This window comes from Emydura macquarii, unplaced genomic scaffold, assembly GCF_026122565.2.
Source record: "Emydura macquarii macquarii isolate MOO-44397 ecotype Brisbane River unplaced genomic scaffold, CSIRO-AGI_Emac_v2 contig_1363, whole genome shotgun sequence".
Lineage (NCBI taxonomy): Eukaryota > Metazoa > Chordata > Testudines > Chelidae > Emydura > Emydura macquarii.
Window position 1 is genome coordinate 25031361 of NW_027131500.1, and position 22338 is coordinate 25053698.

A 22338-nucleotide genomic window follows, 5' to 3' on the forward strand; every position below is an offset into this window, starting at 1 on the left:
AATTATGCCACCCAAGCAGAGCCATTAATTAACCTAATGAGAAAATATGTTCCATTTCCATGGGCTTAAGCGTGTTAGGAAGCATTAGACATTTTTAAAAGAAAAAAAAAAAAGCATGCAGTCAAAAAATCAAAAAATGTCCAGATTTGAGTTTGTCTATTCACATAGATACTTCTGAAAAGGGTCTTGAATGCAGACTAATTAAGGGAGACACAGAAAACAATGTTTTAAGTGTGCCAAATGTGTAATAAAACATGAACACATTACTTGTTAGCCATCTTTATGCAATGCACACCCAATACACTCACCAGTAGGTGAAAAAATCTGTCCATCACCCTAGCAGTGTTCTGGGTGAGAAGGCAGTTTTCACTCTCAAGATCTGCTTCTGCAATTACTTACTCATGTGCTTAACTTTAAAGCACATAAGCAGTCCCCATTGAGCTTAGTGGAACTACTCATGCAGGATCAAAAATTAAGCCCCTATTTTCAGTGCTGTATAATGTTCCTTTTCTCCCTTTTCAAAAACAACAAAACAACCAAAAAAACAACCCCAAAATCGAACCCAAAAAACTACATATTGGGCTGAATGTTGTCATGATTCTTTGCCCGGAAGAAAACTGGTTTTTGTATCATTTGGATTTTTTAAAAAATTATTTCGGGGCAATAGAAACTTGGGCCATTTTCTTTCATTTCTCATCAGTGGTATGTTGGCCAGATGGTCCCAGGAATGAGATCCCAAGAACCCCCGAGTGAAAGATCTTTCACATGGAGTCATTTGTAATTCCTTTTTTTGGAAGGATCACATCAGTACTGATATGAAGCATGTCTTATAGACTTGTCCACCTTCTACAGACAGGGTATTGCACTTAACTATATATTGCACTTAATGGTATTGCACTAAACAGTATAATCAACCAAAAAAAATAAAAAATTCACAAAATGACCCCAAAAGGCCAACCACGCCCTGGTATATAGTGACAAATCCATGTCATCCTGTATTTAATGTTGTTCTCAGCCTTATTTTATTTATTGTTGTATTAAAAGTATCACTTAGAGGCCCCAGTCAGTACTGGGGCCAGCATTGTGCTAGGTGCTGTGCAAACATACAAGTAGACATGATCCCTGCTCTGAAGAGTTTTACAGTCTAATGTATAACAATGCACAGAAAAGGAGTATAACAAACAGTAGGTAAATGGAAGGGAGGATGAGGGTAATGATGATATAATTTCATGTGTGTGCAGGTAAATTGTGTAGGCAATGTGGGTTTAGAATAATTTGAAATAAAAATAAATAAAAGCTATACCCAGCTGCAGCTCATTCTAGATATAATTAATTGGCTGATTTCTTGTAGGTGTCTCAGCAGAGGCGGGTCTTGTGGGTTTTGAAATTAAGAGGGTATAGTGACCTTTTGGATTAGTACAGGGAAGGTATTCAGTGCGTAGGGGAAGTCTGCAAGAAAATGTGGAGCCATTTGAGGGAGAAGTGGACCAACGGGTATTTCTAAGCTGGCATCATTGGGGGAATGGGAAGATTACTTTGAGCATGCTTTTGATTTCTCTTCTAATTGTGTGGTAAGATTAATGATGAATAGACTGGTGAGGGCAGATGGGAATAAATGGAACAGGATGGACATTGTGGGGAGAAGAAGGTAGAATTTTCACAAGCACTCAGCAATGGCCTAACTCTTTTCTTATTGAAATGAATGTTTAAACCCCAGTGACTTCAATGGGAGTCAAGTTATTCGATGAACACTTGAAAATCTCGCTTATCATGGAATGGAGGTGTGAGATAGAGAGAGAGTGGTGGGATAAGGGGGAGGAATTTGGTAGAAGGGATTAAAAGAGAGCGGTGATAATTTTAGAATATTCTAACACTATACGTACATTTTGTGAGTTTTAGTGTCTTTCAAAGGTTTTTTGGTACACAAATAAATAAGACCGTTGTGTGTAGAATTCTAGATAGTCTGAAAAAATGATTTACATTAGTGAATAACTGGGTATTCCTGATCTGTTTTTGTTAAGAGCTTGATCTTTCAGATTCAATCCCGGCTAGTCCTCCTTCCTTTTATCTTTTAGTTACAGGCAGAATGGGCCTGCAGGTACGAGGTCCTAGCACTACCGATTTAAAACTTTGCATCTTTTGGGGCTATGCGGCCAAGAGGGCACTATAGCCAAAAGAGTATGTAAAATATTTACTTAGTCACTGAGGCCCATCAGAAAGTGTAAGGACCTGTTGTGCCATGTCCAATGCCTTGTTAAAGGCAAAGGGCTTGATAATATTAGCTAACATTTATGTTTAGTAGACATTTTCATCACAATATTTCAAACTGCTCTGCAAATTATAGTTTTGTGTTTGTGTGTGTGTGTGTGTACCCACACACACAAAATGCTTATCCTCATCTGAAGACAAAATTGTCAGTTTGACACTGACCTAACATTACACACCAGATAGGGTGTGAAGAGAATTGAAGGAGAATAGTGTATCCCATCGAAATGCATAGGGAGACTTTAGATAGGCAGAATGTAAGTTGTAAACTCCAAATATGGCCCTATATACTAGTACACTTTATTTTAAAGGTGGAGTGCTGCTTACTCATATAGGTAAAGTTCTCTGAATGTTTCCAGTCTAAAACACCTTTTCCAATTGCTTATTGTAGCCACCTGTGTGGAATTTGGAGGGAGGATCACGGATACATGAAACTCTTATAACCTTTTGAATCTTTTAGCTTTTGAGCTGTAACTTCCAGGTCTGATGTCTGAAAAGGGTAAATCTTCTTGGAAAGATTGAGCAAAAATGGCTGAGCAATTTCTGGGTGGGTGGATAGTTGAGGGAAAAAAACACTTTTCCCATTATAAACATTTATTTGCAACTCTTTTTGATCAGACTACTGTCAAAATGGGTGGAGCTAGTCAGTTTTAATTTGTCAGGTAGATCACCTTTGTAAGATCTTTGAATCCTTTGAAAGGAAGTTCCCTTTTTTTGCCCTGAACTTTAGTTTTGATTTGGCCAAGTTAGAAAGGTTTGAAAAATGTAATTGGTGCATATGCTGTAATATTTTTTAACAATACAGTCAACACAAATGCTTTTTAATAATCTTTGTGTTTTAAAGGAAATGCAGCTGTATACACACGTGTATATTAAATTCTGGTGCATTTTACTGGTTATGATTTACTACACCTTATACTTATTCACTTGTGTAGTGAATGAGGCAGGCAGATGACTTGTTGGTTACTAGTTACAGGTTGCCAGGATGGTTTAACGCATGCAGTTCAGTGGGCATTGAATGAAGGGGGAAAGGTCTGTGTAGGACTTTGCAGAGATGGCAGAGAGAGACTTAAATACCAGGTCAGAAGAATTAAGAAGTAAAATACCACCACTGTATGAAATTGAGAGATTTATTCATTGTTGGTAAAATGAGATTAAAATAACACAAAGGTCAAGAGGTTAGAGCATTATCCTGCTCCAATATCAGCTGCAGCAGCCATACAAAAACTAGAGAAGAACCATCATGGGATGACTGTGGTTTAGAAACTGATTTGCAGAGAATTTATTTTGACCATTTTGGAGGCCACACAAGGAAAAGCATTGTACCGTGAGAGGGACAGGCTCATGTACGCTTTATCTTTGTCTGATTAGAGAGAAGAAGAGGCAACATTGAGTCTAACATTAGCAATTTCCAGACACCCAAGATAGCAGCCGTAGAAGTTTCCAGATTTGTAAAATGTAAGTCATTCATGAAAGTAAAATTAAGATACATATTTTAGAATTAAGATTTCCTTGAGGATTTCCATGTCCTTTAACCATAAATTGTCATACTATTCCCACTATTATTGTATTTCCATATTACTCCAAACCCATTTTCCCCCTAATAAATGATTGGTATACTACTTAAGTTATAGTTTTAGTTTCACACATCACAAACCTGCCAGGGCAAGTAGAAACACATTGCATCGTGAACACTGACATCCCAGTGAGCTATACGTGCTCATTACTGTCTTAATTTTTTAAATTGTGCCTTTGCGAAGCACATCATTGGGTGCATCTAATCCCGTTACTTGCTTGTTCCTGATGACAAGTCTTAAAATAAATTCAACGTGTTGTTGATAATGACCTCACTTAACTATGAAGGGGAGAGCCCTCCTTACCAGAATTCTAGGAGCAGGTGAGCCACTGCAGCACACCTACTACTGCTTTCCAAATATTCTGGTTAAGGAAGCCAGAGTAGGATTTCTGGCACTGGCAAAATTATTGTAGAGGAGTTGAACTCTCTACTCAGACATGACTTGTTAGGTTCACATTCAGAAATGCTAAAATCTCAAGCTAAAATCTCTTAGGAAGCAGTCTGATAAAATGGGGGTAGGGAGAGGGAAACAAGGCCACCATTCATGCTGAAAATTCTTTCTGTCTGCATTGGAGGAATGCATAATGCATCCATATTCAGATGTCACCAAATAATCTATTCAGCCAGACACTGACAGGATCGCTACTTTGGATTTGCAAGACAAACTATAACTGCTCCTCGGAGGTCTCAGGTTAGCTAGACTACAGGACAACAGGACTACCCGTTATAACCAGACTAAGATATCCAGATAGCTTGATATCACATCAAGGACTCTCTACAGCAGCTAGAATACCACCAATAGGTCAACAGATACGCGCTTTTGCTAATGTCACAGTGAAGTCACTCCTTTTTTTCATTGGTTTGTTCCCAAATTTTTGCAAGGAAGTGTGTAATTCACCGGTGCACATGGAGGAAGCTTAAAAACACTAGCATCAGAAGACTGCGGTTTTAGACTGAAGTCAATTTACTTTGGCAGTGATATGGACAAAGATTGCAGATACATTGTTTACAGTAGCATTTTATATGTGCTAGGATAGAGAAATTACTCTGAAAAAGACCACTTGTCCAGTCTCAGGATTCTACTATTGTCAAATTGTTCAGCAATAACTATTCCAAACAACAATCAAGCCATCTCACTGTGTTTGCCAGTAGCCATTGCAACAAATAATAGATAGGGTTCTGTCTGTTTCACCGGCTTCTCTTCTCCTGTTAACTTGAGTTGTATTTTTCTGATCTGAAGAATTTAGTAACGTCAGGGATGACGTCAAGGGACTGTCACTACGCAACAGAATAAATGGACACAAATCAGACATAAAAAATGGTAACATCCATAAACCAGTCAGAGAGCACTTTAATCTCCCAGGACACCCTGTAGCTGACTTGAAAGTTACCATACTTCTACAAAAAAAACTTCAAAAACAGACTTCAAAGAGAAATTGCAGAGCTGGAACTCATATGCAAACTTGACACAATCAAACTGGGTCTGAACAGGGACTTGGAATGGTTATCTCATTACAAGAAGTAATTGTCACTGTTCACACATTCTCACCTCCTAATCAATGGTTGTGAATAGGCCTCAACTACTCTAACTGAATGGACTTTGCTTATACCTAACTTCCCCATTGTTGTTCCTTACCCTTGGAGGTATATAGATACCTCCTATCTGATTTCTATTCCTTACATCTGATGAAGTGGGTTTCAACCCATGAAAGCTTACGCCTGCAGAAATTAAATTTGTTAGTCTTTAAAGTGCTACAGGACTCTCGTTTTGTTTTTTAAGGATGATGTTGAAGATCTCTCGCTCACTCCTTACTTCTCCCAGATTAAGTATGTGCAAAGTAAGGTCGCTGAATAGATCTTGATAGATACTCCAAGCATCATAGTTAGGATATTGTGAATAGCAAAGTTAGCAGTGTTTTTTCTGTCTGTTATCACCGGTTGAGAAGATGCGTGAACGTACTCATTTAATCCTGGCTGCTGTTGGCTGTGGCAAATATTTAAACTGTAGATATTTAAGGGGTGTTAATTCTTCTAGCAGATAATATACATGAAGTGCAGAATGTTAGGCCTGCTGCACAGCCCTCCTGTTAAAGACACATGGAGGGGGAGAATCCCTCTATCCTGAAATGGCATTCATAATGCTCCTGTTGTACTATCAAGGAACGAGAGACTAACAATCCTGTCTCAAGCATAGGGGGCTTCAGCTAAACTGTGTGTACTATATTTGTGCTTAGTTGAAATAAATCATGTTTCTTTGGCACTGCTGGGTCCTTTGAAAAATCTGACCTTCATTTAGGTACCAAAAGGGAGCTGAACCCATTTGAAAATGTGGCCCCAATTTATTGGTGTTGAACACTTGAAACTCTGGCCTCACGTCCCCCTTATCAGCATTAGCAAAATGTCTTCTGTGTAGCTGCCTAATCACAACACATGTCACAGGTCTAGGTTTACTCTTTTGATAGATGCCTTTTCACCACGGCCCCACAGAAGTCAATAGCAAAGTTCCCATTAACTTCAGTGGAGCCAGGGTTTTATCCAAGGTGTCTAGAAGCTGAAATATTGTAAATTAGGACTGTTTCTTTTCCAGCTAGTAAGTATTTTGTCTAGCTTCCCAACTCCGTGCCTCAGCAACTTGGTGTTCCACCAGCCCTTTTCAGAAATTGTCATTTCAGAATAACTTTTTAAGCTACTCTTCAATATTCTCTTACAGTAGGCAGGCACTATCCATGCCTCATAAATTGTCTGCCTCTGCTGCTGGGACCCAATAAAAAAGACATCCTTGATTTGTCTTAGTACACTCAAAATAAAGAAGATGGGGTTTGTGGGCTTGTCAAACGGGGGCAAAAATCAAGAATATCCCAATTTGTCAATTTTTTTCACTCCAGTAGGCGCCTACAGGAACACTTGTATCTAGGGGGATATGCAAAACTCACCCAATGTGAATGTTCTCTAGGAAAAGGGATAAAGGAAAATAACTTGGTGCTTTATATGCTCAATCTATGGACATTGTCCTAGCATTCATTTTATTAGGCATTGCAACCTTTATATTCTGTGATAAATTATAGTTCTGGGCTAATAAAGGAAATGAAGGGCCAGCAGTACTGGCTTCTATGAACCTTTTTTTTTTAAAAAAAGGTGAAATCACTGTAGTCTATTTCACAGTAAATACCATGTTATTCCAAGTGTACACATGCCTAACTTCGTAAAACAAAAAAGATCTTACTAGATCTTACTATCTAGAGAAAAAACACCCACCTTGGCATGTAAAAAACAAGGTCGGATAGAATTTAGAAGAATTAAAGGTCTTCAAAAAATATATTGAATGATCTCTAAGGGCAAAATTTGGCCCGAGTCAAACTTCAGCCCCATAGAGTATCTGAGATATTATTTTTACATTAAAAATTCTTAGCTTTTGGGCAAATCTGTTCCCCCTTTTTTTGTAGGTAAAATAGAGAACCCCTTGATCAGAGCTAAGGTCCTTTTAATTTAAGCCTTCATGGTAAGGGGACCAGTGGCCAAAATGGTGAAACTGTATCTCTAAATAAGTAAAAGCAGAGACTTGTTCTATGGGATTGTCTTCTAACTTCCACTCAATTTGCGGAGGGCACATCCCAAAAATCATGACCTTGGTGTCGTCATAATTGAGAACCAAGTCTTTAGAGTTACAATAGGAAGAAAAATTAGATAATAACCAGCAAGGTTTGTGATAAAACCATCTATATATTGTAGAATTATTTTAATTTCTGACAGGGCAATGGGTTTATTAGATGTACTCTGATACTTTACACGTAGATTCCTGGCCCATTTTAGTCACTTTAGTATCATCTGTCTTTATTAATGTATCCAACTTAAAAACTATGTAATCTACTGTTTGTGCATCTATATGTATATTACTATTTATCAATCAATGCATTCACAGTGGATATAGATAAACAGCAATTTACATGCTGTATCTTATAGGTGTGTATACACACACACACACACACACACAATAAGCAATGGGTGTCTGTGAACTGTGATGTTACAAAGGCTGGAAATCACTAGACCTTCTGGGATATATTTCTGTCATTTTTTCCAGTTTCACTTATATTAAATTCATAGATGTAAAAGAGCAGTTTATAGTTTTACTTGTACATTTCCTTTGCTCTCTTCCTCCCAGTACTAGAGTGATCAAAGCCTTAAGTGGGTATTAAAAGCTGCAGCCACACTAACAATCTTCTAATTTATAACAGACATTTTGCCCCAATTCAGATGTGTCTACACCTTTCATTAGTGCTTTATTGCTCCATGGGCATTCTGTTTCTGACTTTCATTTAAAAATCACTAAACACAGAAACAGGTTATTATTTCTCTGTAGTTGAAAGTTAAAAGCAGCTTGAAAGCTATCTCTGCACCTGTCGTATTGATCTGACCCTGAAAACACTCATTCTCCTGGGTTTTGCAAAGTTGGGCTCTTCCTTTTGAAACCACAGGAGCCAAATTCTGCCCTTAGATGCAAGTGCGTCTTTTGCTGCAGTGGAAATGGCCTGTATATACCTGAAGGCTGCATTTAGTTATAATCAGCCCTAAATCGTTGTTGTGAGGCCACTCCTCTGTGATGTCACAACATTCAGTTTTGTTATACTGTCTGTCTGTAAGCTTGCTCCTGCTCCCACTGAGGTCAATAGCACAACTTGCATTACTTCAGAGGGTGCAAAATAAGATCTTTAGAATTCTGTGCCTAAACTGTAGTAAACTCTATGGGTCTAATTCCACACTGGGGTAAATCGGGAGAAACTCAGTTGAACTGAATGGACGTATACTGATGTAAAACCAGTGTGAAAATCAGGCACTTCAGGAGGCCTGATTCCTCTCCCACTTACACGGTGTAAATGAGGAGTAACTCCACTGAAGTCTATGTTGAAGTCTCAGACTGGCCTTACATCGATATAGGACCAATATGAGAGTGGAACAAGACCTTGTTACCAATCTGCAATAAGTGCCAACATCAGTGATAAATGATAAACTTAAAATACCAGAAACTATTGGTGGATCAAAATCAGAATCATGTATCATCCCAAAACTTCGGGAGTTCAGACATAATGGGACTCAGACCAAAAGGAAGAGTGGTACAGCTTTTGGAGGACAAAATTCAAAACCAGGAGCTTTTGCAAAACAAAAATTATGTTCTACTTTTATCCAGTTCTATAAGAAATGTACATAGTATGTAGGCTCGCTGTTAAATATGAAACCAGCCCAACTCTGCTAGCCTTTTTAAAGGTTCTATCATATTTACATGTGGTGTGTCTTCACAGAAGAGTAAAACCAGGAGTTGATTTCGTAGTAGAATTTTTTGTTAAAATAAAAAAAAAAATACCCTCTGCTATAATTAGTCTGGTTAGAAACCTGCAAATACACAGCAGATTTAATGCAGCACAATTTGAAGGAAGAAGCTGTAAAAAAAAAACAAAAGAAAGAGAGGGAGAGCTACATGTATCAGTCAAAAGAGAAAATTAGGGAGTCAGGAGATGCTTAAGAGGACAGGGATTGGGAAGATGAGTTAAAACGATGAGGACAAAGTATTTTTGGTAAGCCTGCAATTCCTTTTGGGTGTTCGGCTGACATTGACAAAACCACACAAAACTCATTCATGTGGGCACATTTATTCCAAGCTTAATTCCACTGAAGTCAGAGATGAATTTGGCCTGTGGTGTTTAGGATGTCATCAGAAGCCCTTGTTGGAATTATGGTCTAGCTGTGTACAGTGGAGTGTACATAATTCTCTATGTAAAATTCATGTGCTACATGCTGTAAAATAAATGCAAGGTAGCTGTTAATTCCAAGACTTATAAATGTCAGTGGGTTTTCATAACTTCTTAATAAATTACAAGAACAAACTCATGTGGTTTATGATGTCACCAAGACCACATGCTGCACTGTACTTATAATTAAATACTGTACCTCACAGGTTTCTTTTGGTTTTCTTTTTAATAGAATAGATAGAGCCCACTAAAAGTAAAACCACATTTTGTTCTTCGCACTGACATTTTCATTGCTCCCTCTCTTCCATATTCTCTCTTTTAACCTCTTCTTGTTCCAAGTTCTTCCTCTATTTAAGAACAAAAATTATTTAAAGAAAATTAAAAAGAACAATTGCTGCAGCAGCTATTTTTAATCAGAAATGGGGCTGAAGTAAAATAAAATATCCAAACTTAGACAAAGCTCAAATTTGACCTAACTGGCCACCCTCTCACATCACTAATGGTATGCTGGTTAAACAAATGGGGAAATGATTTAATTAAAATTTTCAAAATTGTTTCCCCTTTGATCTAGCATCCACATTTGTTTGTAATAGTGCTTCAGGGTTTGATCACAAAACGTAAACACAGAGCAGGCTAAGCCTTTTAAATAAATAAGATTTAAAAGTAACAAACCAATTTTAAAGTGCTATTTTACACCACTTGTGGAAGGCAGGGAAAAATGTACGCTCTGATTCCATACGTTGCAATGTAGTAATGTCATGTCACATACACAGAGTCAAATTCTGATCTCAGAATTGGTTTATTTATTAGCTGTATTAATTTGTGGTCACTTTTGGTATATTTTGGTCTTGTGACAAGTAATTTTGGCTGTCTCAATTTTTGAGTGCCAAAATCAAGCCACCTTAAAAGGTGGGCGCTCACAACTTCCTGAAAATCAAGTTTCAGTAAAGAGTCTCAAATTGGGCACTCGTAATCATTGGTCTCTTCTGACAACGTAGGCCATTATGTTTGGTTTACATTTAATTTTCCAGAGAAGAGAGAAGATGTAATAATAGCCGTTGATGTCTGGAAACTGACTCCTACCATGTGATAGCAAGGCATATAATTTTAGAATCCTGAATTAAACGTTGTTTCTGGGATCAAGAAAAACATTTTGATTGAGTTGAAACATTTTTTTTTGTTTTTTTTTCTCCCAGTTGAAAACGTTCAACCAGTTCTACTACTAACCTTCGCTGAGATGAGGGATGAAATCATTTGTTGTATTGCAATTGTATTTTGTAAGGAGGATCAGGACTATGAATTAACAAAATAAGAACAGGAAGGGAATCTGCTGTATTGAAATGCATGTATTCTGGGCCTGCTCCTGGTCCCAGGATTGATTTATTCTGATGTTGATTTCAGTGGAAATAGAATCCAACACTTAACATGAAGAGACAGGGAGAATTCTAAATTACATTAAATTTAAAATACGGTGAGTGGTGCATCCAGTATTAAATAACAGATAATGATGTTGCATTAATTTGCCCTTCTGAAGATGTTATACATAAAACAAATTAAAAATAAAACCATTTCCATTAGCCTTTGAACTAATCCGCAGACAAATGCATCTGAAGTGCCTCCTGTGCCTTTATTCACACACATACATACACAGATTTCTTGCAATGAAACAGGTGTCATTGTCAATAAATTTTTTTTTTACTTTCATATTCATCTAGAAACAATAAAAAGTATAGATACACACAGAGAATATTAGCAGCATTCCAAGTCACATTTTATGAAAGCAGATTATATTGTATACAAATGAAACTGGTGTACGTTTCAATGAATATTTTTACTCTTGGCATGAATTAGACTGTTCTTAATGACAAAGATTAAAAAGCCAGTCCAAAATTTTAACACTTTAATGTATTTTTAAATTATGAATTTAGCTACAACAATTTTTAAAAATACCAGAACAAAAATAAATTTTAAAGTAGCACATGTACATTAGATCATACGATAGCTTCATATATTCCATTAGCTTAAAAGACACAGAATAACACTATGTAACCAGAACTTCAGGCATGCATGTATATAAATATATTAAATTAAAAGTAAGTGTACACTTAAACATCCTTTTGTCTAAAAAAAATTAAATCCACAGATTAATAATAAATCCAACTCTATGCATTTACCGCTTCATCAAGACACAACTATTCCATTTTAAGATATTACACATATATTTGTTAGAATTTATATGCATTATACATATATTATATATTACATAATAGTGTGTATACATACACGGTCTTCAATAATAATATAATACTTTGCACTTATATAGCACTGTCCATCTGAAGAGCTCAAAGCACTTTACAAAAGTTGGCATTATCACCAATTTGTAGATAGGAAACTGAGGCAAAGAGCTGAAATCACTTGCTTAAGATCACACAGAGTCAGTGGCAGAATTAGGAAGGAAACCCAGTTTTCTGACTCTGATTCCCTTGCTCTAAACATTAGATCATTCTGCCTCATTAAAGAAATACACATATAGTGCACCATGGTTTGTAAGCACATACTTAGACATGTAAACCTATGGCTCTGATCCAAGAAAACACTTCAGCACTCATATAATGGTAAGCACATGACTTCAATGGGACTACTCATGTACTTAATATTAGTTGAGTACTCCAGTGCTTTGCTGGATAGGTGCTGCTTGTAAGTGTTAAGTAATGTAATATGATATAACGATATTTAAACATAATTTAAGTGGAGATATTTTTCTAAGATATTTTCCCACATTTAAAATGCATGCCTAGTATTTTATAGTGATTGTCATAAAATAACACTACAGTATGTGGTCAGGGGAATGACCTTGGAATAGGTCCTCATATGACAGTTTGCTAATTTTCCTTTACTTTTTTTGCAGTGGCTACCATTAAAATTGTTACAAATGTGCTTTTGCCTAATTAAAATAAAATAAAATTAAAATAAAATAAAAAGTATGATATTTCTGAAAATTTATAAAAGGGAATACTGGGAAAATCATGGTAACAGTCATTGCTGCAACTGGCAATTGGGGCTATTATGATTCATGTGGGCATAGCAGGCTGACTAGACAATTCACAAGGTACAATTATTGTCTCTTATATTATATTAAAGGTGACCACTGCAAATGAATCAAGTGACTTTCCACCTGTTATGTGTGTTTATCTTGGTGTAAATGGGGGCTAGGTTGTACTCCACTTTTCATCATGCCAGATGACGACTCCTAGAAATGTCTAGACTAACTAGATTTGTATGTCTCATTAACGCATCGCCTTCTGCTTCAAACCACTTCCTACTCTTTGTAGCAACACACGTACTCCATAAAAAAGAAATTAAAAAACCCCAGTCCTCAAGAGGTGAGGCAAACACAGCTGCTACACTTGCGCACTCTCAAGTTCAAAATGGCCTGAAGAGTTTTGAAATGTTAAAATATTGTTCTATCAAGTATTGGTTCAGTTTTATTTTCCTGACAAAACTAAACGAGTGGGAAAATATCCTATATAATGTCAAAGAAACGTAAATATTTCATGTGTTGAACCACAATTGTCACTCATAATGGGGTGGAATTTAACACAAAAATCTCATGTAATGTGATACCACCTTGTTGGTTTGAACACATTTCTCATGATAATCTCCAATATTTTTGTTTATAAAAGCCAGTAGATATTATAATACACATGTATTGTACAGGATTTTCCATTAGTATACATGGTTTGAAATGATCACTAGAAATATATATTTATCGGTCATTCAGAACAATAAAATCTATCCATTGCTCCTTTCAAACCCAACCCTGCAGTCCTTATATAAAGAAAATGTTTACTGAAGTCTGTGGGAATTTTTTTGAATAAGGACAGCAGGTCTGGTCCTTTTATATAGACAGCCCACACTAGTAATTACTAACACCTTAGAAGTGGGCTGGGGATGGATGCATGATCAGTCTCTTTTCTGTTTAGTGAAATCTCACATCATATCGAAGCCGTTGCATATTTGATATATATCTCTACTTAAGCATGTATATTGTGTTGTAAAGTGGTAACACTGCAGAGAATGCATCAGTAATGCTGCCTTGCAAGTCAGCACATCTTTTGTAAGTCCACATGGAATTATTTGCAGTCCTCTGATTTCTTGGAAGATCTTATTGTGAATATTTAGCATGTCAAATTCTACTGTTGGATATCTGCATAAAACACCTAGCCAAGTCAATGGATTTGCATATCTACAGGCATAATTTTGCTCAGTATGTTGTGTGTGTATACACACACACACCTAAGTCCTGATCCTACACACGGTTATGCACATGCTTAGCTTTATTAGTGAGAGTAGTCCCAATGAGTCCAATGGGGTTGCTTGTGGTAGTAAAGTTAAAAACTTGTGTGTCTGCAGGATTGGAGCCATAGATTGGATTGAAATTGTATAGCATTCTTATGCCATATTTAAAAATGTGCCCAAGGCTCCAGTGAATTGCCAAGTTCAATAGATGAAATCAATAAAAGATTTGCCAGTGATGTCAGTGGATTGAGGATTTCATCCTATATGACCAGTTGGGGTCCATTTCAGTATCTCATTATGTTTAGCTCATAAAATGGGACCACTGACATTTTTTTAGTTACCTTCTTGCCTAGTGCTGTGTATTCAACAGTCTTAGATAAAAACAAGTGTGTGAAAGGAGAATAAATTAATGTGGGCCAATTGCTACGCATTTTTAAACAGAAATAAAAAGTGAAAATCCTCAGATAACTGATGTGTAACAAAACACAAACAGGACTGGAGATACTCTGTACTTAAAGACAGGCCTGGATTTGCCATCCTAGCTCTGGCAAAACTTCCATTGAAACTAATGACTGAAGGACCACACTTGAAGGGATAATGTATGCAGTGATGTCTGAAGTGAAATCCTGCTGCTGAGTAAGTGGATATCTTCTAAGGACTTAATCCTAAAACTAATGAAGTCAGTGGAAGTCTTTCAATTGACTTCAGTGCACTTTAGATCAGGCCCTTAAAGAAAGGTTAAAGTAATCGAGGGCTAAGCATTCAAGTGGTCTCCACTCTTGTTTTCATACCTATGTACTCTGAAAAGTAGAGCTGGTCAAAGTTTTTTGAATGAAAAGTGTATTCATTGAAACATTCCCCACATCCGCCCTTGAAAACGATGAAAACATTTATCAAAACCATGTTGACTTTCTCAATATTTTTTTTCAAAACTTTTTATTGAAATGTTTATCAATGTACTTTTTTTTAATCAAAATGTAGGTTTTGCTAAAATGGTTCCTGAAACCCTCGTTTTTGGTAAATGAAGAAAATTGGTAACCATTCTGGCAATGTTTAGGATAAACAATTTGATTAAAAAATTTCATGAAATGTTTTTAAACCCTCAAAATGAGTCAGTTTTGAAACCTACCAAATGGAAACAACTTTGACATTTAAAAAATTTGTCATGATTTTTCTCCTATTTTTTGACCAGTTCTTCTAACAAGAGATTACGTTTTTTACTAATTCAATAGACTGCTAACTTTGTAGTTAACATTAATGATCATTTTATAAATATCTAATACTTTTTTAAATACTTGCACAAGCAGTGAAAATTTAGCTGAGCAATATATCTTTTGAGGCAGTGCCAGTTTTCTCCATTAAGCCCCAATCCTGTAACAATTTGTGCATGTGAGTACTTTATACATGTGAATAGTTCTCTTCAACTCACTGGGACCAATCACATGTAAATATACTCATATGCTTAAGTGTTTACTGAACTGGGGTCTCAGGCACACTGTGTGCAGCTTAGCTTCATCCTTGTTTGTAATTACATGCTAGGGTAAGACTCGTAGACTCATAGACTATGTCAGAAGGGACCATTTAGTCTGATCTCCTGCACAACGCAGGTCACAGAACTTCACCCACCCACTCCTGTAATAGATCCCTAACCTAAGATTGAGTTATTGAAGTACTCAAATAATGATTTAAAGACTTCAAGGAACAGAGAATCCACCAGCAAGTGACCCGTGCCCTATGCTACAGAGGAAGGTGAAAAAACCCCAGGGCCTATGCCAATCTGTTCTGGGGGAAAATTCCTTCCTGACTCCAAATATGGCGATCAGTTAAACCCTGAGCATGTGGGCAAGACTTACCAGCCAGACACCCAGAAAGAATTTTCTGTAATAACTCAGAACCCACCACATCTAAAATCCCTTTACAGGCCATTGGGCATATTTACCGTCAGTAATCTAAGATCAGTCAATTGTCAAATTAGGCTGTCCCATCATACCATCTCTTCCATAAACGTATCAAGCTCAGTCTTGAAGCCAGCTAGGTTTTTTGCCCCCACTGCTCCCCTTGGAAGGCTATTCCAGAACTTCACTCCCCTGTTGGTTATTCTAATTTCACATCTAATTTCATGTTTAAACTTCCTGATGGCCAGTTTATATCCATTTGTTCTTGTGTCCACATTGGTGCTGAACTTAAATAACTCCTCTCCCTCCCTGGTATTTATCCCTCTGATGTAGTTATAGAGAGCAATCATATCTCCCCTCAGCCTTCTTTTGGCCGCCTTTTGGGTAGAGAGAATTGTGAGGAACCACATTCCTTCATTCTGGGAAATCCTTTGCTATTTCTCATTTGAGGGTTCTGATGACTGGACTGGAAACAATCCCCTTCAAAGCTGATGCCAGTGCTGTTTTTGGAACAGTCTGGCAGTTTGACTGTATAATAAACAACTGTTTTCTGCCCATCTCTAGCTCTGGCAAGTTGTCACCTTCACAAAACTGAGCTCCATGATCTGAGAGTGAGGGACATGAGTCTGCTACTCCTGAATCACAGAACACAGTGAATGACCAATGCCAACCAAGCTACAGTATAAAAAGTGGGGAATCTCCCCCCCCTCCCCCCCCCCCCCAAAATTGATCAACCAAAAAATAAAGGTAGAATAATCAAAAGTCTCACTTTTTAAAAATATCAGTACTTTGTTTAAATTCTGCATGTAATGTGCTATGGGAAGGCCACTTTGGTGAGGCATCTGCCTATAATATGGATTTAAAAAATAGTGAGCAGAAACAGCAGCAACAAGGGATTACTGATCTTTGCTATTAAGAAAGCTCTTCCAAGCCAAAATTAACAGAAGTGAATAGAAGAAGAAAGAGATGCTGAAGTTATCATGGCTGCCAGTAGAGAATAGTTGTCACTGATACTGATATTTGGATGCATGGAACACAGTCACCTCTGAGGATTTATAGACACTGTGGGTCAACATTTGCTCTTTGATAGGCACAAGTGGTTCCCTTAAAACCAATGCAAGATGTTTTGTGCCAATCTGAGGGAAGATTTTGAGCTAATATTTGCAGTTGGACAAGTCAGAAAAATCAGTTTAATGATTTTTGTGGCTAGAAAGTACAACGATTTCGGGCTGATTTTATGGAGAGTTCTTAACAGAACAAGCCTTTGTATCTCAACTATTCAAACTGTCATATGTAGAATACAGAAGATAGTTCAATGGCTATGCGAATATTAGACCTTCCACCTGGTCAATGGTATATGCTATTTTTTTCAGGAACAGGGAGAGGAAAGAAAGCTTCCCTATGTAAAGTGGTAAAATGAGAAATAATAGTGGGTTCAGTCCAGCTTGGGGGTAGAAAAGAGTTATGCTGCGTGATATAAATACATTTTTCCTCTTTGAGGGGAAAGACACCTGAAGGAATGTTTGAAATGTATATCATGTTGGAAACAAAGTCAAAGGATGTGTTTCATAATGGCCTTATTAAAATACAAGACAGGAAAGAGAAGAGAGAAACTCAAGCATATGCACAAAAACCCTACTTGAGCTCCTTATCTATTTGCCCCATTTAGCCAGTTTCATTTGGAAGCTCAGTTTTTATGCTGCAGTACTCTTACTGAATATAGGAGAATAGCTACAGGGTGACCTAACTAGCAACAAGATTGCTACAAAAATCGAATGATTTTTGCATGTCAGTTCTCAGGGTAATTATTGCAGTCAAACCTCTTTAGTTGAACATTTTAGACTGTTAGGTCAGGAAAAGGTGAGAGAAGGGGGACCTTAGTTTACTCACCCTTTTCACTAGTCAGTGTAATTTCTTTTGAAAAGTACACCATTCAAATGTCAATATCTCTAATAAGGACATCTCCTTTCCAATGGACAGGTCTCATGTTAAGTTACACACCCTTAGGGGCTTAATGCAGAGAGGTCTGCTTCCACAGGAATGAATAATAATAATGCAATGAAACACAAACTCCCCTTTCCCCATATCCCCAATATTTTAGACCTCTTCTTAGTAATAAGTATTGCAATCTTTCTGGAATGTGTCAAATTATTTTTATTTTATAAATTGAGATCTATGTTTAAATTTTTAGGATGGAATACTGCCCCATTGATGTCAATGGGTGTTTTGCCATTGATTTTAATGAGGCTATGATTTCACCCTTAGTTTTTAATGGAGTGCTGCTGTCTGTTTCCACCAGAGACAGAAACTAATAGCCATTCGAATACTAGACTTTTTGTTGTTAAGTGAACATCTGTGACTCTGGATAACTTCTCACTAGAAGAATTTAGTCTTTTACCAAAATGGATAATGCCACTTAGGGCTCACTTTTTTCAAAGGACCCTGCACTGTTAAAGTCACTTTAACGTGATTAGTAAAAAAAAAGGTGTATCATTCCTCTTCAGTTAGGTACTAAAAATATTCAAGAGTCAATGCTGATATGAAATTACAGCTTGGAATTATTTTTGTTAAAGAAAGTGGAAAAAAAGCACTAGTTGGGTTGGATATTTAAATGTTGCAAATAATAATGCAGTAACTTTATTCTTGTTTTGCTGACTCTATGAATAGTATAATGCAGAATAAAACTGCACTATTTGACAGATTTAGACAGCTGGCTTATTCACAAGAAGTTCACATTTTGTTAATGTCACCCACGTTGAATAAGGGAAGATTAGTTGGTAAGGTCAATTTACAAAAATGCTTGTCAGGACATTTTTTTTAATTGTAAAACTTTTTGTGATGGAATTCAGTAAAAAGACTATAGGCAGAAAGCAGTGGAGACAAAGAGCTGCTATTAACCTACAGATGCAGGCTACTGCAGGGTTCATTGCAAGATTTGTCACACTGCTTAGCCAATGAAGAGTTAGTGTGACTAGAAGGGACCACCCTTTTCTGGGGTAAGAGGGCAATTTGGTCTCCATGCTCATTTAATCCTGAGACTTCTTTGAATAGACTGTCAATTGAATCTACATTGTGCAAAATTATGCATGCACTTTTTAATGCAGACTATTGTTCACTAAGCACTCAACCAAGATTTCTCAACCAATTTCCATTTGGCATGAGGTCAGCTGAAACCCAAGTAATCGTATATTGAAGGCAAGTGTAGCTTTCTGTTCCCTTTAAGCAGTCTCTTAGTACAGCTAGGGACAAATATCAAGCATGCTTTACTTGCACATTTCAGATGTATTAAAATAAGAGACTGAAAACTTCCACTACTGGAAAATTAGTTACAAGTCATTGTCCTATAGAGATTAGTTTCTTATTGGTGGGAAATCTTGCAGGAATGTGTTAGACTGCATTGCTTAAACCACTATCTACTATTGATACAGGAACAGCAGTTTACAGGTCTATGATTGGAGCACTGTGGTTCTTCTGTTCTCTCTTTGTAGGTAAATTTTTCCGTAAGGCAGTAGTGCAAAGGAAACATTACATACGATAGAAATGAACACAGAGATCAGGCCACACAACACTGGGAAGCGGGAGGTAAGGGCTGGTTGGGGGGTGGTCACCCAGTTCAAAGGTGTCTATAGTTAAAATGTTAATTAATGCTTTAAAAAACCTGAATACAGCATGTACACCAATTTTATTGATACATTTACAAAAATTCATTTTTTTTTTAACTCTTCAAGGAACATTTACATTTAAAACCATATTTGGCAATAATCGTCATATAATGTTTTGTTCAAGTGACATCTTATGGAGCCAAGATTTGCTAAAATGAGCTTTCGTCCAGTGAAGTTCCATTCAGTGTGAAATATGTAACAATATAATCATGTATAATCTGGGCAGTCCTATTATAGTGAAAAGCACTTTTATAAACATTTTTATGGTATGCTGGAATTCTATAATGATCGATTGGTGGTTGCTTTTTCATCCGTTGTAAATGATACATGTTGACACAAGGATAGATTTCTAGATTAGATCCACAACATATTTAAGAGTGTGTTTGCTCTCTCATTCCCCGTCATTCCAATTAAGTTGGTGAAAAATGTAACTTTAGTATTTTACAGGACATGGTAAAGCTGTTTCATCTAGGTGATGTCTATATTATAAAAATAAAATAAAATAATATAAATATGTAACATGAACCCAGAGCCCAATGTTAAATAAAATATATGATAAAAAGCAGACCTTCTAGGATGACTGGTTTTGAAATACGCTGATATAATTTAATTATTAAACACTTGAAACAGTCTTGATATTAAGCTGCGATAACCAGATTTCTGCATCTATGCCAGATAAAGAAGTAAGTGCATAACATTCTGTAATAGAGATACATTGATGAAGGTGAAGGTTACAATATTACAATGAATTGCCTATTTAGGAATGCATTAAGGAGTTTGGAAATATTATCTCATAGTGTAGTTCATTTCACCTTAAAAACTGTTATAACTAAATTTAATTAAATCCAGCAGTTTGTACAGTAATGTTTCAAAACTCCTCTCTTATTGCTATAATCAGATAGTTAGACATAAAATTGCTGGGATGTCAAAGAATCCATTACGACATCATAAGAGTTCTTTGATGAAAATCTGATTTAAAGTGGAATCACTGTGTAAACTATTTTACATGAAGAAATATATTTTAAAAATTCCACTGTTTATGCAACCATACCTATGATGGGTTTTGTGTGTTGTACATCTATACATCTGTGCAGATGTATGGACATATATACACATGTGCAAAAATTTATCTGCACATGTCTGGAAATTATAGTTAAATTAATAAAAGCAAATTGAATCACCGGTGTTTATAGCTGGATAACAGTCTTTTTAAAATGACAGGATTCAAAAGAAATGCCCGTTGAAAATGTAGTATCCAAATAGTCCCAGAAACTATACAATGTAGCTGGTTAGATCCAGCAAATAGGATGTCATGTCTATGATTTGATCAAGAATACCTGCCCTTGTCACTCTTCGGATGTTTCTATCCACTTGTTCACACTGGGGGCCAAGATATCCTTTTTTACACAAGCACTTATTGGGTCTTACACAGACACCTCCATGTCGACATGCTGGATCACATTTTGCTGTTGGGAAAGAATATTCTAGTTCATGTTGAGAATCTTACTGAGAAATAGAAAAATCAAAGGCATGTACATAACATGAGAGCTACTTTGTGCCAGTGACTGTAATGAGAGGATAAATTTTTTTTTCAAAAGACAGAGCATGAAATAGTTAATGTATCCAAAGACCAAACTAGTGCTAAAAAAGTTGTAGATTGGACACCTAGGACTGTGAAGGAAATAAATACTGTTTTCATACTTCTAAGAGAGCCTCACAAGTAATGGACTGTGGAAATAAATAGCATTTGACTTATGGCAAAAGTTTCAAAAGTGCCTAATTGATTTAGGCTCCTAAATTTCATTTTCAAAAGTGACTTAGGTGCTTTGGAGCCTAAGTCCCATTGACTTTCAGTGGGACTTAGGCACCTATGTCAGTTAAACATTACGATGCTGAACAAAGCAACACCTACATACCATTAGAAATCTGGCACAAAGTCACTTTTGAAAATTGGACTTGGGTTCCGAAGTCATTTAGGCCCAGATTTTAAGGTATTTAGGTCTTGTGGTGCTCCTCATTGTAATGCCTAACTGATTTAGGAGCTTAAATATCATTTTCAAAAGTGATTTAGTCACTTAGGAGCCTAAATCCCATTAACAGTCAATGCCTAAATATCTTTAAAAATCTGGGCCTTAGACACTTTGTCTCTTTAAAAGATCCCTGAAAATTTACCATTGCAATGCTTCATTATTCAGTTAAGTCAATTTTTTTTAACTCTAAACATTAAATTGAGTTCTAACTAATATTTAGCCAAACCAACAATAAAGTAGCTGCAGTTGTGTAACTTTTTTTAGCACTTTGTTTGAGGTGGGCAGTATTATGATGAAAATATTCAGATGTTTTCACTATTGATAAGGCCATCTTAGAAGCAGCTTATCTCCTCCCAGTTATTTACTTCTATTATTTAGATTACATTAGTGGCTCAAGATCCCAACCAGGGATCTGAGCACCATTGCTAAGTGCAGTATGATATTTTTATTAAAATTACAATTATCAGTGAGATTTCGTGTTGAAGTATTTATCAAATTCTCTTTAATAAACACATTAACTTAGAGTCACATTATCTTAAAGGGGAAAATTAAATTAAAAAAAAATGCAAAGGCATTTTTAAAAAAAAGGCCATATCAAACTATCTGACTTTAAAGTATGCAAAAGTATGATTCTAGGGATTTATCTTGCAGTCCCTTCTTAACAGGAAACTCCTATTTAAGTCTATGGTAATTCTATGTGGGGGGGAGACTGCAGGTTCAGGGACTTAGGACTAGATTTTTCAAGGTGTCTAGGTGCCTAACTCTCTCTGACTTCAGTGGGAATAAGGCTCCTGAATATCTTTTGAAATCTAGTCCCTAATCTCTATTACTGGAATTTCCTTTGTATTTTACTTACAGTATGGATGAAAG

At 36.5% G+C, this 22338-nt stretch overlaps 2 protein-coding genes across 11 annotated transcripts in view; one reads left to right on the top strand and one right to left on the bottom strand.

Moving 5' to 3' along the window:
* The window catches only part of ANAPC10 (anaphase promoting complex subunit 10), a 276728-nt gene that overhangs the window by 129606 nt on the left and 124784 nt on the right, over positions 1–22338 (top strand). The window lies entirely within an intron of this gene.
* HHIP (hedgehog interacting protein) overlaps positions 19546–22338 on the bottom strand; it is an 87152-nt gene continuing 84359 nt past the window's right edge. Inside the window, exons 13-14 of one of the 2 annotated variants that reach the window (XM_067551954.1) lie at positions 20776–20904; positions 19546–19917 (exon numbers count right to left, since the gene is read on the bottom strand). In XM_067551954.1, the coding sequence (XP_067408055.1) occupies positions 19907–19917; positions 20776–20904 (140 nt within the window). In that variant the 3' untranslated portion in view covers positions 19546–19906. Of the gene's footprint in view, positions 20905–22338 lie in introns of both variants that reach the window. The other variant, XM_067551952.1, reaches the window with a different exon arrangement.